General features: G+C 37.3%; 1 protein-coding gene across 1 annotated transcript in view; it reads left to right on the top strand.

The window, feature by feature from the left end:
* LOC127854167 (spondin-1-like) overlaps nt 1–16,802 on the top strand; it is a 76,982-nt gene extending 60,180 nt beyond the window's left edge. The window contains exons 7-14 of the mRNA XM_052389165.1: nt 5,988–6,132; nt 7,208–7,314; nt 7,818–8,061; nt 9,329–9,778; nt 10,833–11,003; nt 13,101–13,565; nt 13,834–14,012; nt 14,324–16,802. Of these exons, the coding sequence (XP_052245125.1) occupies nt 5,988–6,132; nt 7,208–7,314; nt 7,818–8,061; nt 9,329–9,778; nt 10,833–11,003; nt 13,101–13,565; nt 13,834–14,012; nt 14,324–14,371 (1,809 nt within the window). The 3' untranslated portion in view covers nt 14,372–16,802. The remainder of the gene's footprint in view (nt 1–5,987; nt 6,133–7,207; nt 7,315–7,817; nt 8,062–9,328; nt 9,779–10,832; nt 11,004–13,100; nt 13,566–13,833; nt 14,013–14,323) is intronic.
* The last annotated feature ends 2,001 nt before the right edge of the window (nt 16,803–18,803 follow it).

The following is an 18,803-nucleotide window of genomic DNA, read 5'->3' as shown; positions in this document are numbered from 1 at the left end:
TTACAATTGCGAAAACAATTACCACTAACAACTTTCCGTCGAGAATCTTATTGTCTGACCCATGGGACAAATCGCTTGAACACAATATCTTAAATTTCCAAAGTTACGTATCGTAATATAATACAAATATTTCATGATGATTTATTTTTACCAAAATTGTGCTTTTAAGCGAAAGCAAACGTATATAATTTATTCTGACCACCAAAGTGTCTGCCGAAATTACGAGTATGGCGATTATTTATTGCCAGAGGTGTGGATATTTCTCACACGTGACGAGCGAGGCGTCTGTTGACCCGGTCATCTGAGGACACTGGTCATACGAGGCCCAAAATGTACTGTTTCTTTAGAAAGTTGGCCGTCATCATAAGAATGCATATTTTATAAATGATAACGTGAAAATTTGTTATGAAAACAAATCAAGACTTTCTTATCATTTTGTTAAAAAAAAGAGAACGGATTATAATTTTATAAAAGATACTTGAAGTGATTCTATTTATCGGCGTGTGGTTCATAATTACAATTCTATCATTTTTATAATTATTTGTTTGTGTACGGAGAAAGCCATTTGAACATTTATTTACAAAACAATATACGAATATACTACAATATTTGGACTTCCCATCAGGTTTTACTATAGCATACCCGTTTGCAAAGGGACATTGCAAAGTGACAAGCAACGCGCAAACACACTTGGACATTACCTAAACATGCGTGAATAAAATATAATACTGGGCGGCGCAGGATGTCTCCTTGGCCGGCTCCTTAATTAATATTCACGCTTGGTTAGCCGTGTCCAGGCAATGTCAGCATGGCATGTGGCCAGAGCGGACATGTATTCGATGGCGTTTTTTATTTGTCTGTGACAGACTGCACATTATTTCGCCATACATCTTCATTTGCCTTTCCTGTTGTGACAATCTACAGCTTTCGCTAAGTCAACGAACGGTAGACTTGCCGTTTGAACCTGTGTACAATTACCGTCTATTCGCTAAAATAATCTGTATTAAATTAAGAGACAAGAACGTGCTTTTTCGCCCACACGACGTTTTTATTTTTCTGTTATAAATTGCTAATACTATTAGGCTATTGTCCGGTTATAATTCAATGGACTTGACTTATTGAGATTTTACGACTTATTTTTCTATTGGAAAATTTGAAAGTGAACGTCTCATAAAGATGCCCACATTCAAAATATGAGTCCTTTTATGCCTCAGTCACAAATAATCCGGTCGCCGGCCGATGTGTCCGATCTCCAGGCATCGGGAAGACTGGACACGTCGGAGCCGTCCGCCGTCCGATGAGTGACAAAGTTTAAAACCTCAGTCACAAATAGACATCGATCACCGTCCGATCAGCGGCCGACGTTTTTTTCCGCTCATCGGGCTGGCGCCGGCCGATGATCGCACGCACATCGGGTCATTTTGTAGCATCGGGTGGCGTCCGGATTATTTTTTTTTATATCACAGTTTGTTTTACCCGACATCGGGCCCGGAAAGGAATCGAGTTGAGATCCAAAAAAAAGATCGGACGATCAACGAACGGTTATCGCCCGGCGTGCGCCCGACATAGGATTCATCGTACGTGTATCATAACGAGCATCGTCCGGCGTCCGTCGGGCATCGTGCGGAGGCCCTCCGGCAATCAGACGGTCGCCGGCCGATTTTTATGCCTCTGGGAAATACCTTTACTTTTGCCGATACACGTTCAATGAATCCGATGTCGGGCGATCGCCGGGCGATACCCGTGCGTTGATCGTCCGATCTTGTTTCGATCTCGTCTCGATTCCTTCCCGGGCCCGACGTCGGGTAAAATTTTAAGTGAGACTTAAAATTAATCCGGACGCCGCCCGATGCTACAAATTGGCCCGGTTTCCGTGCGAGCATCGGCCGGTCGCCAGCCCGATTAGCGGAAAAATACGTCGGCCGCTGATCGGACGGTGATCGGTGTCTATTTGTGACTGAGGTATTAGCAAGAATTGTCTGATCCAAGCGTGGCTTTATAAAGAGACCAAAAAGATAACACGTATTAGGACTTACAGAGAAATTATTAATGTTAACATTTAATAAATAAGTTCTATGCTAGTTCCAACAGGATGTTTAGATGGATGGCAATTTACCATATATTCTGTAGACTTTGTGGATGATTTAATTCATTACTACATGGTTCAAAATTATCGCTAAGTTATTTACAGCAAGTCGGCAGCAGCCTCAGCAACAACAACAACTAATATTATGCATGTATATTTTGTGATACAGGGAACAAAATGTTGAGTTGTTAAATGATGTTCACCGGCAGAACTTAGCAATACAGCATGCATGATAGTTATTATCTTCAACATAAAAATAAGCTTAAATTATATAAGGCACTCAATGGACACACGAAGTTTAAAATGTTCAAATTCGCAAACATTTATAATTTTTGTTGTTGTTTGTGATGATGCAGTTGAGTAACAAAGACCGTTCACACTTTTTATTGCCTAGTAAAAGTGTCAAAGGATTTCAGATCATTTCCATGCATTATATATTTTAAATGATGTTGTAAAATGTATAGCATAGCATCAAATCGTATAGCTTTAACATATACGCAAATAAAATAGATGGTTCGTGATGGCAGACCACCTAGTGGCTGAGGTTTTATGTAAAATTCCATGAAGGATTTAGTCCATTGTTGTTCACAGTCGATTTGCTTAATGACTGATCCCTGACACCGGCTCTGTGGCATGGAGGTCTCCTAGTGACATTGAATGACAATGCATTTTCGGACAATGACATGCATCGCACGAAATTAAATGTTTGATATGAAACTCTTTACATTAGTGTGATCCATCAACCTTGAGTAATTTGTTTTTTCGAAAGAGTGAAAAAAGTCCACATAAAATCTAAATATGGATGAAATGCCCAGAACAAATCCATTTTACAAATCTTAAGCTAATTCTTGGTCGTTATAAAATGCACATTTTAAGCAAATGTCATGATATGTTTCACTGGTTATGGTATCTGAATCGCGACTTGTATTTCGCATTTTTTATTGCATTTGAATGATAAAGCTATGCAGTCTAATTGATCAAATATTACAAATGTTACAACCACACTATTATTTCACCAGCCCTTTCCCTATGAAGATGTGATATTTACAAATTCGGTACAAATATGAGTTGATAAAGACGATATATAAATGGCTTTTTTGACGATTGCGATTCATTTGTTACCGTTTATAAAACACTTTGCGGTTCTGTATGGTTTATTAAAAACATAAATAACGTTTTATGTGTATTGTAGAGGTTGACGGTATCTGGCAAATGATGTAACTAAATGTAGTACGGAGATAAAATAGTTCGTTAACAGCGGTATAAAGACATCAAACCCAACCCCATGCCAATCATAAAATGTTCTGTTGTTGTAGATGTTTTTGTTGGCCACAACTCGAGACAGAACTCATTTTGGAGACGACGATGATCTCGGCATATCTCTTTTTTCCGCATTTTTTCTTTGGTCGTTTTTTTTCTTATTAACGTTTACTTTGGAATATGCCTTTTCAAAGATTAATGCGTTGTTGTGCGGTATTTTGTACGTGAAAAAGGTTACACGTTCATTGAACAATAAAGTACCAAATTTGCGTTTTCTCATCTAGTAAAAAATGTAACATTTTTTCTATTACTGAGTTAAACTATATATACACTTACTCTTTAAGAATGCAGTTAAACTTAATTAAAGGCTCATTTGGGCAACATTTCGTTGTTATATCTTAAAATATTTTTCTACAAAGTCATCATGTTTGATTATGTCAAAATTACGTATAACATTAGACACATATTGTTTAAAACCGCATGATTTGACTGGTCCTCGAAAATGTGTGTTCATAACAAGAGCAAACAGCTGTTTATATCGAAATATTTTGAATATTAATACACTCAATAACAATAGCATAATAACATAAACGTTTCAAGACGACGACGATAAGCAAATTAACGGAATTTTAGAGACTGCCAGTGTCTATCTCAATAAAGAAAACCCAGATTATGAATACAAAACGCTCTTGAAATGCAGATAAGAAGAGACAATAACACGTGATCTAATGCCACATATATGAGATAAATGACCATCAAGTAATCTCATTTGTAAGCCATGTCTACCCGAACCCGATCGAACTGACCTAAGTATGTACTGCACTGGTTTCTTGTTACGATGGTTTTGAACAGAAGTTTAAAAACGGTAGTTAAATGTTGACCTCGAGTGTACCTCCTACAAACACCTTAACCTGGTTGAAAACATGTTAAGAATTGGTCAACATAGTTTCGAGAGGTTAAGATAAACAGCAGAGGGTTTTAAATACCTGCAAACGACCGGTATTTTGGCCTCCATGACAAATAACGAGTGTACTCAAAATTCGTAAATACATGTTTTTATATTGGTTTATCGATACCTAAACGTTTGGAATGTGTGTATATTTTACTTTATGTAAAATATTAAGAGTGGGTACTCATGTATGGTGATAAACGTATTACTTAACATGCGTAAAAATATTAATCAAACATACATGGTTTATATGATATTAAATATATACTGATGTGTATTGCCTAAATAAGTTAATATGAACTGGCATTGTGGAAGTATCGTTTAATTTAATTTGTATTTAAAGCCAAATATTCTTAAAAAGCGTCGTTTTTATGAAGACTGTTCAAAAAAAAAAAATACACAAAAGAAAAATGCATTGTTCTACTCTACAATGCCACTGTACAGAGTTGTGCTTTCAAATACACGTACAGCGTGAATTTTAGCAACTGTTGTCTATTTTCCCAGATGCAGTGATTCTTATTTTTTTCTGTTGCATATCGCTCGGCCTGTTAAACTAATTACACCGCATGCAGCCACAATGCCACTCGTTTCCAGACGTTAATTGCACGTGCTACGTTCAACTTCCGGCTAACAGACGCTGACTGGGATCATTATCCTTTCTCAGCGCATTTTATACGACCAACTTTATCTGGAAAACCTATTCCTGCTCATTGTTAACACAATAAACACGGCACTGTATTCTGTCATGCGTAAGCAAGAATTATCATTTCTTGTCAAATACCCAAGACATCTGGGAGGATGACGTAAAAGTGTCATATTTAACATTTCCCTCCGAAATCCTTTTTGTCTTATTAAAACAAAGCGCCTGCGTCTGCCTTTTGGCGATTTCTTACGTCGTTTTTCACACGCGTCAAAATCTTTGAAATATTTTTTAGGTGAGAGGTGATTAGTTTTGTCAGAACGCCTTAGCGTCTAAGTCACTGTTGTTCGTTGTTTTGACCAACTGCTCGTAAACCATGAGTCTGTTTGACATTTTTATGTTGGCCACCTTAAGTCCATGTAAGGAGTGGATACTTGGAACGAATCTTTCAAAGGGGAACAAATCTTGGAAAACTGACTTTTTAAAATAACGCGTTAGAAGTCAGATATTCTTTCCCATGAACGCAAAAAAGGAAAATATATTGTTTTATTACGACGATGAAAGGCGTAACAACAAATAATCAAGCTTGGTTTTTAAAACCAATATCAAATATGCATATTGAATACTTGGCGGATAGAATTGTATGGTATGATATTGCATCAATAATTTGAAATACAACATTCTTGACGGGCGGATTTTATTAAAATACACTAATAATGGCAGTTCAAATTTTGTATTGATGTTGTATTTCAGAAACACAAAAATATTTATTTCAAAACATATAAATCTTGACAACACAGCATTTGTGAAAAGCAGATATTTGTTCGTCCCTGGTTTGATCATAACGTCTAAGCATGAAACGGGGTATCTATACGTTTTACACAGGAATACAACGTAGACAATGTGAAGAATTTGACATCAACATGCGAATAAAACAAATATGAATAGCTGATTTGAAAAGTTAAATAGATGATGTTAAATTATAAAAGTAAAAAAAAGATTGGTAAAAATTTATGGCCCACAGTAATTCTAAAATGGTTTGTGTCTTACAGAGCGACAAGATATACACAGTTATCAAGACCAGTCCGATGTGGCGTGACGTCACGAAGACACGTGAGGCGGTGTTCAAAGTGAACCAAAAGGCTCATCTGATCTCCCTCATCACTATGGTGGGACCTAGCCCTGACTGGTGTATAGGTGAGTTGTAACCTATCTCATCCATCACTATGGTGGGGCCTAGCCCCGACTGGTGTATAGGTGAGTTGTAACCTTCCTTCCTCACCAGAATGAAGTGACCTAGCCCCGACTGGTGTATAGGAGAGTTGTAACCTATCTATACTATACTATAGTGGGATCTCGACCCGACTGGTGCATAGATGAGTGGTTACCTTCCTCGCTCGCCATAATGGAGGGACCTACTCACGACTAGTTTATATGTAAGTTGTAATCTATCTGCCACACCACTGTAGAGGGACATAGCCGTGGTGTTTAGGTGAGTTGTAATCAGTCGCCCTCATTACTATTGAGGGTACTGCCACTGACTGGTGTATAGATGAGCTGTAATCTTTCTCCCTTATCACTGCGGTGGGATTTTGCCCCGACTGATGTAACAGTCGTGCTGACACCCGTCACCATCATCACTTTAGAGGGTACTAAACCTGACTGGTGTATAGGTGAGTTGGTACAGGTTTGTCTCCCTCATTAATATTGTGGGATCTAGCTCCGCCTGATGTATGTGAGTTCTAACCCTTTCTCCCTCATCAATAGGTTGGATCTAGCCCCGACTGGCGTATATGTTAGTTGTTTACTGCCTTTGTGTACCATCAATTGACCTAGCCCTGTTATAGTTTATAGGTGATATGCGTGTTGTAACAAATGTCCCTCATCACTATGGTGGGATCTAGCCACGTCAGGTTATAGATGAATTGTAAACTGTCTTTTTGTACCATCGTGAACCTCGCCTAGTCAGATTAAAGGCAAGTTGTAACCTATATCACTCATCATTATGGTGGGACCTAGAGCCGACTTGTGCACTGGTGAGTTTTACGTTTACAGCCTGGTGGAGCTTTTTTCAAAAGTTAAGACTGCACGTTTATGATATTAAACTAGTGTATTAAGAATATGGAATGAACATAATCTATCTATATATCTTTCATGCAGTCGGACACTGTTGGAAGACTTGGTGTTTGGTACATATGAAAATATTTAACATCTGGTCACAGGTTTGAAACCTATCAATACTTTACGGGTGAACTTTACTTTGTTTTCACAGGTATACCGTCTCTGTCGGTGTGTCAGACCAACTGCACGTGGGCAGATCAGATGACTGTGGACCTGTACCCCTGGGATGCCGGCACCGACGACGGCATCAAGTATATAGTAAGTACAAGTATACGCTTATTCATATAAGAATTGTTTTCAATGGCGACCTTTTCCTTTCTACAAGCTACATGTACATTGTATGTGCATGTTATCATGCATGAAAATGATACGTGCACAAACGTAAAATAAGTATTTTTTATGGTATCGTATATCGGGTAGCTACAATATTTTCGAGTCGTTTTTCGCGGCATCACATGTAAGCTTTTATCTTTTATTATACATAAATACGTGTCATTACTGCACTTATATTCATATGAATACAGTAAGAATACGCATACAATTAAATATCAATATCGTTCATATATTAATATAGTAACACCACCTAGTACAAATTTCGGAATTTCTTAGTTTTTCTCTTTGCTATTAAAGCAAATTGAACGACTTAGTTTCAATTCGACTCATATTGGAGTAGGTACTTGTACAAATTATAAAGGTACCGAAAATTAACTTACAAAGGCCACACATATTAAATCATAAACGCACGTCTCTTATTATTATAGAACCCTCGAAAAATTCCCTCCAACCCTCGTGAGCGCATCCACCAGATAACCAACCTGTACCCGAAGCACCCCGACTCTCCCTTCTACGGCCCCACCCCCGTGAAACCCATGGCGACGGTGACCTTGACCAAGCTCCAGGAGAACTGCGCTGGTGAGGATGGGTCGCATAGCAGCGAGGACATACCCAGCACCGAGGACCTCATAGACGCGATGAAGAAGAAGATGATGATGACTAAGAAACTAGGTGAGAGAGAGTAACATTGGGCCGTGTTCTGTGAAAAGGGGGTTCAATGAATGTGCGAAAAGTGTTGTCCCAGATTAGCCTGTGCAGTCCGCACAGGCTAATCAGGGACGACACTTTCGCTTTTATGATATTTTTCGTTTACAGAAAGTTTCTTCTTTGCATAAATCCAGTTTATGCGGAACGTGTTGTCCCTGCTTAGCCTGTGCGGACTGCACAGGCTAATCTGGGACGACACTTTAAGCACATGAATTAAACCCCGTTTTCTCAGAACGCGACTCAGTTTGAACCGCGCTCTTGGAAAACCGGTGTAAATAGTGCTTGTGCGTTTTATATCGTATGCAGTCCGCTATGGCTAATCAGGGACGCCACTTTTCGCTGTTTGTGTTAAGGAAGTCTTTTTGACACAAATGTCCAGTTTGTGCGTAAAGTGGCATACCCAATAAGCCTGTTCGGACTACACAGATTAGTCTGTGATGCTACTTTACGCACACGCATTAAGCCTGACTTTCACAAGATCGCGTTCCAGTTGGTTGTTCTTAAAACGACTCTTATTGCCTGTGCTTTATTTTTTAAAGTGACCAACTTATATTTTAAACACAAGGGCAAAACACATAATGCCATCACAATTTATCACGAAAGGACTGGGCTATTCATGGTTTTAAATGGACCTAACGCAACCTAAGTGTGAAAATCTTCATCATCCAAATTCGTTGTAATTGCTATATTTACATTTATTTGCCGCGATCACTTTTGTCCACGACTTTAATATCACAATATTGCTCATCTGACGGCGTAGACCGTTTTCAAGTTCCTAGGTGCATTACCCTTACCCACTCAAAAGCAAAATGAAAATGGATATATGCAACCAGCAAAAAAATAGAACAGCCTGCGAGTAACTATTCTGGTCTTATGCTGTTTACCAGTATCTAAGGGTTATAAATGAAGCATTTAAATCTTGAATCTATATAGAAAGGCCATTAATTGATTTTCAAAGGGACTGCAAGCAAGTTAAAGTGCGTACTTGAGTGGTAAAGAGATAACCAACTCTTCTTATGGGCCTCGCTCTGTGAATTCGGGGTGTAATGCATGTGCGTAAAGTGTTTCGCACAGAATAATCAGGGACGACTCTTCTTAGCTAAAATCCAGTTTCGGCGCAATGTGTTGTTCCTGATTAGCATATGCGGACTGGCTACACTGGAACGACACTTAACACAGTCATATGCATTTAACTCCTTTCACATAGCGAGGTTCAATTATCTTTATGCAGAGATGATGAAGTGTTCCACGACGGACTGGTCCGAATGGACGGTCTGCAGCAACAGCTGCGGCTCCGGGATTCGACGGCGCACCCGCGAGCTCGTCAACGAGAACATCCTGCCGTCCATGTGCAGCGTGGATCTAGCGGAAGAAGAGGCGTGCCAGGGCGTCTGCGTAGAAAATCAGCCGCAGAAAAAGGGCCGCGAGAAGCTGAATAAGAATTTTGAAGTCCGCCATACGGACACAATCGATTTCGAGGATCCTTGCGCGATCACGCCGTGGTCTGATTGGTCGCCTTGCAGCGCGAAGCTTTGTGGGCGGGGCGTCCGGGAACGATGGCGCATGTTTCTACGCAAGTCCGCGCAGATGATGAATTGTGGATACGAGATCATGGAGCAAGACGTCTGCTACGGCATCGTCCATGACTGCCGGAAAGCGTTCATGATGAAGAACTTCACTGGTAAGCCAAGCCTGTCGCGATTAAAAGTTTAAGATTAATGTGCCTCATTAATGTGATTAATTAATGTGAATATTAGTTACTTTTGATCAATCTATCACAAAATACAAATAGTATTATTTAATACAAATGATTTTATAGATGTAACATTATTGAAGACGAAGTTTTATTATAAGCATTTATATTTACTGAAAAATATTAAAGCAAATATATTAAGATGACATTCCTTTCCCCATAATTGAATTTAAAAGCCACATAACAAAACAAACGTGTTTAAGCCACGGAATGAGTAATTGAATATTTGCGTCATTTCTAGGATAAAAGGATAATAGTGGAAATAATAAGTCGACAATCTTCTTTGTAACAAGTCATGTGGTTGAAGGTTAATTAACCTATTCAAGTCCTCCAATTTACGATATAAAAGAAACACACGTTTTATATTTGAATGCATCATAATCATGTCGTATTTAAGATAATCAGGGATCAATTTGCATTTAATGAAACATTTAGCGCATTTTTGCATAATGCATGGATGCAGATTAAAGCAGTAAAAATGACATCCGTTTTCGTTGTGTTTACCGTCAATTGATAAAAGGGCACACTTTTGTTTGATCACAATTCATCTCAACGGAGTACGATATGTTTTTATTACGTATACGTCTTAAATGATTTATTTGTAATCTAATTGATATCAATAGAACGGCGAAATTGCAATGTCATAATACTTTAAAATCGTTTCTGAGGCAACTATTTTTTTAGGCAACTATTTATTGATAATTATATACGCCCACTCTTTGAACGCGTTTGAGCGTTGAACATAAGTTTGAATAAAATATAGATATGTAAAATGGCAGAATACTCGCGAATTATACAATAAACACATAAATATACATTAACATCAAACATAGAGCACAAATATATAACAAAATACTCATATATATAACACAATGTGCAATCATTTAATCAGAGTAAATATATATGAAAAAATACATGTATATTTTTCAAAATAACATAAACGTTTATTTTTATGTCATACTCATTTCTTTATTCCTCTCAGCCATCTGCTCCCTCCCGATGAACGTCGGTCCCTGTCGGGGAAACTTCCAGCGCTGGTACTATGACACCAACATGCGAAAGTGCCAGCCCTTCCGGTATGGCGGTTGCCGGGGAAACGACAACAAGTTCGAAACCGAGGCCGAGTGTCAAGAACAGTGCGCCAAATATATGGGTAAGTCGATCAATGTAAACTGATTTAACTCAACATAATAGTGGTTATAGGTTTGCAACAGTCATTCATTTGTTTTAAAAGTACGTAGGATGATGGTGAAATCTGATCAGACAACGATACAAAATAAAATAAAATCTTCATACTTCTGTGAAACGTGTATATAGATTTCATTATGAAATAATACAGAGTCTTAAACTTTCATGTGTTCTCATTGGAATGAGGCGACTTTTTAACCTTCAGTTCTGTGAAAGTCTTGTTTATGTATAATTTTTGGGTAGACATAGAAATACCAATTATACTAAAAGAATGCAAATTAAAAAATAAACGCATATTTTGTTATGTTATTTAAGTGTATATTGAAATGTTGAAGTATCAAAGATGCAAGTATCACATTGATGTTGAAAACATTTTTTTTTATATAAACTTGAAACTTGACCATGACAAAAAGCCATTTTTTCAACGTTGTAACACGTGGTTTAATTCACTTTAAGTAATTTACTTAAATTTAGTTAACTGTGCAATTATTTAATCTACATGTTTACAGATAATATGCACATGCCATATTAGTATTATAACTACATCCCGGCTCAAGCTATTTTCTATTTTGATTAACAGTGTCCTTGACCGTACATGAGCCGACTTCCCATCCGATGTGATATATAACATGGCATACATAATTAAGTTAACTTGCTAAAACACTTATGCGATGATATATCAGCATTATCTACCATGCATAGAAAAATGTTGTTTAAAGTGTTCGTTGGTTTGCGTATGGTATTGACTTCAAAGGTGTTTGTTTTACGATGGCATGTAAGTTGTGTTACGCACTTGGAACTGGCATTTCGCAGCTGAGAATCGCGCATCCTAAATGTTTGTGCGCCACAATCATTAACAATGTCGACGCTTGTGACGTTGAGACTTATAACATAAGGTTGATTCAAAAGGTTGAAATGAAACATGTGTTGCAATTTGCTAGTGGCATGGTAATTTGCTGGTGGCAAGGAAATGTACATCACAGGTTTGAGAGATGAAACATTGTAGACGTTTATTGGACTGACTGTGACACTGGTTTATAAAACATGGTTGCTTTATTGTTTCACGCATCTTCAACCGGTTGGAAAATGTGTGTATACCCTCCCGGACGTAGTCAATTGGTTATACTGGGATTGCTTTGTACGTTTATGTGTGTGTGTGTCTGTCTGTTTGTGTGCGTGTCTGTGTGTCTATCTGCGTGTTTGTGTGTGTGTCTGTCTGTGTGTCTGTCTGTTTATCTGTCTGCCTGTTTGTGTGTGTGTCTGTCTGTCGGTCGGTCGGTCGGTCTGCCTGCCTGCTGTCTGTCTGCTGCCTGCCTGTCTGCCTGCCTGTCTGTTTGTCTGTCTGCCTGCCTGCCTGTCTGTCTGTCTGTCTGGCTGTCCGTCCGTCCGTCCGCCCGAGATTGAGTAATACATGTTTCCTCTAGGTGGGTAACACGGTTTTAACTACACTTGAACTGGTTTCCAATGTTTGGACGCGTGTGATGCGTGCTCGGTTCTTTAAATTTGAAGATTAACCTTCATCAAGATTTGTGTTCACTCAATGTCGACGTCCGTCGTTGTAGATCGTGTGTCGCCTGTCGTCAACCTTAGCGTGTTACCACTCTAGAGGCCACATCAAGCATCAAATCCCACCTGTTACCCCTCTAGAGGCAACATTTATTACTCAATCTCGATTAAATTTGACCAAAATTATCTTGACCGAGTTTTAATCTGGGACACGTGCATGAAAGCAACTAGGTCCTCGGGGAAAACCTTAGAAAAACTTTGTTTCCTCTCAAAAGGTCATGTTTAGCACTCAACTTTTAAGAAAGTTGTTCAGAATGTTTATCTTCACAGTATAATTGCCATGTTAAAATATGGGTGAAGAGGTGTCATAAAGCAAGGTCCCTAGGTCAAGCCCTCCATAATTGTTGTACATGTATACTAGTATTTAACTCGGATAAGCACTTCATGGTCATCGTGGCCCTGTTGTTCAACAGACCAACTGACTGACTTAGCCGTGAAACTATTGACATATTCGTTGATAAATTAGTTTCTTAATGTACTATCTTAATAATTTTAGATAACCTCGATGCAACGGTAAACTCGCACAACAGAGCCGAGCTCATAGCAGCTTCTCAGGATGATTTAATGCGTCTGCAGAAGCAGAAGATGATGGGTGCGAACGGAACCGGAACTCCTCTGCGTGATGCAAACGTCTCCATGAAAAAGAAACCATCGAAGAAAGAGCGGCAGATGGAGAAAGAGAAGCGGAGGGAACGTAAGCGTCTCATGAAGGAAAAGAATAGAAACATGAAGAATCGAAAGGAAAATATGGGCACAGGCGATTTAAACGCCACAGACGGAAGTGGTCAGCAGGTGGACTGCATGGTCACTCAGTGGACGGAGTGGGACCAGTGTACGGCCACATGCGGTAAGCAGTACATCACTCGGTCACGTATGATTAAGCAGCAACCGGAAAATGGCGGAAAAAAGTGTCCGAAGAAACTCAGCCGCAGACGGAAGTGCAGAGGGCTGAAAAAGTGTCGTAAGTTGTTTAATTGGGTTATTTCTCTATTAAAGATAGTAGAATCCTCTAATAATTTAATCAATACCGTGGTTTATTTATTGCAGTGATACTGAGTTGGTTTCGTAACTGTGGCTACTGATACTTGTATGAAACGTTCAATAGCAGCAATTCAAAAAGAAAAAAAAGAATAAAAGTTTGAAAACTGTATTGATTTCATAAGCAATAACTTCATTATTATTGTTCATGCTTATTATACTAATTTATGTTGTATTCGTTTTCCAAACAGCACGAGACTGCAAGGTAAGCGGATGGGGCGACTGGGGCGCCTGTTCTGCCACGTGTGGTCCGGAAGCGGTCAAGGAACGCTCCCGGAAGGTGATCATGAGTCCTAAATTCGACGGCATGGATTGTCCGAGTCTAGTTGAACGGCAGTCGTGCCAACTCGCGCCATGTTCGGACTCAAAGGTTCGTACCTAAAATGTTTAAATCCAATATTGATAATAAAACTTATCTTTTAATGAATGACCACTCTTTGTTATTTAGTCAGTTGTTTGTAGTATACAGATTGATGTGTGTGCGTGCAGAATTTTTGCGCGAAGCATTTATTCCGTTTACGAAACTCTTATTTATAAATGCTAGAAAACCCAAATTTGAGCCGTTTGAAGCTACGGCAGTTAATGAAGTTCTTATTAGGTCTTGTTGACTTATGTTTTTTTAATAACTTTCTTCTCAATAATGAAAGAAAAATAATGTTATTTATTTTACCTTTGTTGCAGGTGATGAAAGCGTTCATGGAAAAAATGCAGAGACATCCTTCATCATAGACCGCAAAACACAACGTATTTAGCCATTCTTGTTAGCTTTAACTTGACAACATTATCAGACAAGTCTTGTGTTCAATGTGTACTTGCTTAAAGCAGGTTGCTCTGAGGGATGTGTAAAATAGACATAGAACTCTGCGGAGAAAGTGCTATGCCGTTCGCCTTTACTTTTCAGGGATTCCTTGATTTCGTAACCGAAGTGCGAACTTTCAAATGTTAAACTTTGACACAAATAACTATGAAAACGTTGATCATTATTAATGCAAGAGAATTTGGCTCAGGCACTAGTGGTGATGACATTAATGACGACAGCGATGGAAACATGCAAAATATTTAGACGACAACGTTAGAGTCAGTCGTTAACGAGGGTCATGTCACGTGACTGATAATGAAGTCGTCATTTCCGCTCTTTCAAGTGAATTGAGTTGTGCCTTTCTATTGACATGGATTATTACGAGGAGGTACCGTATATTTTAGGTCGTTGTCCTTACAAGAAGTTTCGGGTTTATGTATAGCAGTGTTATATGATATTTATTGTTATTTGTTGTTATTTTTACATATCTTATGCGTTTCGTTTTAGCGCCAGTGATTGTTTTTCGTTTCATGTTTTCATATATTTCATAATATATTGCATGCAAATACATGTAAATAAATTGAAGTTGGCCAAATGTAAAACTAGCTCGCTATCTTTAATTTTGTTCAACATTTACTACTGAGCAATTTAATACCTGTATGACTCGATTGTTATAAACTAATTAAGAGATAAGACACAGTTCTGTTCAAATTCCAGAGTGAAACATGATAATATTTTCAAATAATCACGACAAAATCGATTGTCATATTCCATTTCGCTTATTGGCTAAACGAAGTTGTTTTCTTGTAAATACTGTAAAACTTGTCATTGTTGTGACTTGTTTCGCGTCATGCGGAAATGGGCCTTTTAAGTTTGAGATATCTCAGATATATTAATTAAAACATCATTGGTTGTTCTTTTTCGAAGTTTTGTTTTACAGTTTTCAAACGTGATGTAGTTCTCGATAATTATATTCTTCTAGATGCATTTTCATTTTACGGCGTGCCTTTGTATGGATAATCCAGGTAGAATTAAATAAACAACAACACACGATACGATACTTTTTGTTGAAATTAATTAGTTTCTTTAGTCATATGTAAATATGATTGACTCATTCACATGATTTCATTAATATATCCTCATACGGATCGAGCGTTTTGCATGGGTCTAACATTTAATACAGTATATGAAAGTGGTCATGTATTGGTTGATACCAATGTTTTTATTTAGCAAAATTTTAACCACAAAGACAAAGAAGACAAACTTATCAGTTTCACAGTGGTTAATGTTTTTCATATGTGCATGGACCTTTCAAAGATATTGAAAAGTTGTCTAAGAAAGTCTGACAATTAAACCACTAGGAAAACGTATTTTCAGTTGCTAAGCAGGGAAAGAATAATGTTAAGCATTGTTTTATTACATTCTATAATGGTGAAAATAAAAGTAATGATGTCAATAAATTTCATACACACAGCTATCGAAACTTATCCAAAAAAGTCATCTTCATGGATTGAATATATTGACCAAAACCTCTGTGCACAACGTTTGTTGTCAAATTGACTATGAAACCATGCAACCGATAAACTCCGAAAAAAGGACTTACACAAACACCTTTATACGAAAACTTACTTTTACTATAAAACATTATACTTTTATATACTGTGTTACAAACATTCTACTTGGCCTAGATGTCTTGGAATCCTGTTAAATTAAACCAATCGGATGGGACCTCTAACTTATTTTACTAGACTCGCATAAGATCACCCTAGTCGTTATGTCAATTGCATGTATGTAATGTGAAAAAGTATGTATCATTTGTTTGTTAAAAATATATATTTTTTTTTTACTTTTAAAAAGAATTAAGAAGGTATGGCTATTGGTATTTTGGTAAATAGAACACTTACTTTAATGTTTTTTCGCGTATATGTACTTCCAACTTACATATACATTTACCTTAAATAATTTTATAAACTTCAAAGCCAAATCTCCTTAACACGGATGTGTACGTATTATATAGTATTTTGATTTAAGAAAATAACCAGGAAATGAGGCACTCATAAAACAATGATTTCAACTGTATGGATTTCCTTATATATAATACTTATTTGGTTAGTTTGTTTATTACCACGACATTAACATGTTCAAGTAAGCTTTGCATGTTAAACGTAACTAAAATTTACTAAGAGACTGACACAGTTTTGTTAGTAAGTATCACGTTATGTAGGCATTCAATCGACTCTCGTGTCTATATGCAGTTTTGGATTGACATGCTATGTAAATATTGTTTTGCTAAAATTAATAACGTGTAGTTGACTGTAAAATGTGATATGCCATTTACAAAATAAACTCTGTAACATTTAATGGACTTGTTTTATTGTTGCTTATATAATTTGGGACTGTTTTGTTTCCAAAAAGAAAGTCGCGCAGCTATGATTTGACCTATCAAACTTAATGGCAATTTATGAAATCTGGAATTAAAAGAAAATGTATTCACTATGCAAGTGTGACCCAGTTAATTTAAACCAAAACGAGCATTGTCACCTTTTTGATTTCAGTTTAGCTTTTTGAAAAACATGTACATTACAACTAAACATCAGATTGTGTAAAGTTGTCGTTAATCGTCAAACCCAAGCCATTTAGTATACATGTAGATGTCAATCATTTTCATAACTCCAGATAAGTTAAGTTTTTTTCATTTAAATTGGTTGTATATATCTTTCATTTTCGTTTCAACCTTTAATAGATGTTTTCTTGCAACAGCACAGTAAATTTAAAACATATTTACAGACGGAATTAAAGTTATATATCCGAAATCTCAACTGTGTTGAGTTGTCTGAATTACTCTTCACTTGCGATGTTTTCGTGTTTTGCATAATCAGGTCGCTCATCACACAAATCTTTCCTTATATATTGTTTAACCTATTAACTATTTTGGTACGAACCTATTACCTTACAAGCCTTTACGCGCAATTTTTCGGACGAGATCATGGAACCAGACGTTTACTCAGAGGGTGTAATCACGTGACAAACAAGATGGCGACGTCCATGCAGAGGAAGGAATTTTTCGTTGTTTTATACCCTTTATTAGTTGTATTATATTTTTGTATTCCGCTCACTTTCCATCCATATTAGAGAGAAAGTTACTGGCTTCTATTTCATAGTAATATTCGCTATACATCTCGACTTTACTCGTTGCGAAATTTCTTAGCGGGATGACCTAATTAGGGCTCCACTAAGAAAATTTTCGGGGAGTAAAGTCGAGATATAAAGCGAATTTAAATACGAAATAAACGCAAATCACCTTTTCAGTGATATGGCTGGAAAGTGAGCGTAATTTAAAAAATAAACAGAAGTAATAAAGGGTATAAAACGGCGAAAAATAACTGTCTTGGTATGGACGTCGCCATCTTGACTATCACGTAATTACCCCTTCTGTTACTATGGCATTGTTTCTGACTGCTGGAAAGCGTTGATGCTAAAGAACTTCACAGGAAAGACCATCTTGTCCTGATTCATATTCATATTTGATTGGTTTGTTAAGGCACATTTTTTTGTATTTTTTACGAAGTCCATGCATCAAATAATTTGTTTTTGTATAATATGGTTAGATTGATTCTGCTTTTGTATACGCAAAGACAAAAACATGCAGTAGTTACTGAAAAAAAGAAAGCTGATTGAAGATGCGATTGCTTTTTTACAAATGAATTGCAAAGCTGGATTGCGAAATAATCGTTGAACACGACTAATCGATCTTTTGATTTTTTGCTACATCTATGGATCGATGATACTTGTTACTTGTTATAATAAAACGATCTTCTTTGTTGAAAAAAACGTAACGCGTTTGAAGGTTTAATAACCTTTTGAGCGTCGCCCATAATCTCATTTTTACGACATAAATAAACAAAACAGCTTTGTATTTGTATGCATCATAACTACTTCATTTTGAAGAAAATCACTGATCTATTTGCATTTAATGGCACATTTTGGTGCATTTTGCTTAGTTCAAGAGCGAACATTAAAAAGCAATTAAATGACAACCGTACGAGTTAGGTTTACGATCAATGGATAAAAGGGCACGATTTTGATTGATCCCAAATAATCCTGACTGGGTAGGACACTTGTTTGCTATTATGTCGCAAAACATTCATTGGTGCAAGTGTGTGGGTGAACGTGCAATGTCACTTCATGTTCATGCTTCGTATTTTCTTAAACATCTGTTCGTTGAGCATTTTAAGTTTTTATTTGTTTTGCAACTCAGGACTTGTATTCGACACTAATTGAAAAAAAGGAAGTATAATAAATGAAATGACCCCTCTCTCACAAAATATGTACGCCGCTGACTTCCTAAAACATCATAATCAT

The sequence above is a fragment of the Dreissena polymorpha genome, chromosome 12 (assembly GCF_020536995.1).
Source record: "Dreissena polymorpha isolate Duluth1 chromosome 12, UMN_Dpol_1.0, whole genome shotgun sequence".
Classification (NCBI taxonomy): Eukaryota; Metazoa; Mollusca; class Bivalvia; order Myida; family Dreissenidae; genus Dreissena; species Dreissena polymorpha.
Note: the sequence above shows the minus strand (reverse complement) of the source record. Positions and strands in the feature narration are given on the sequence as shown.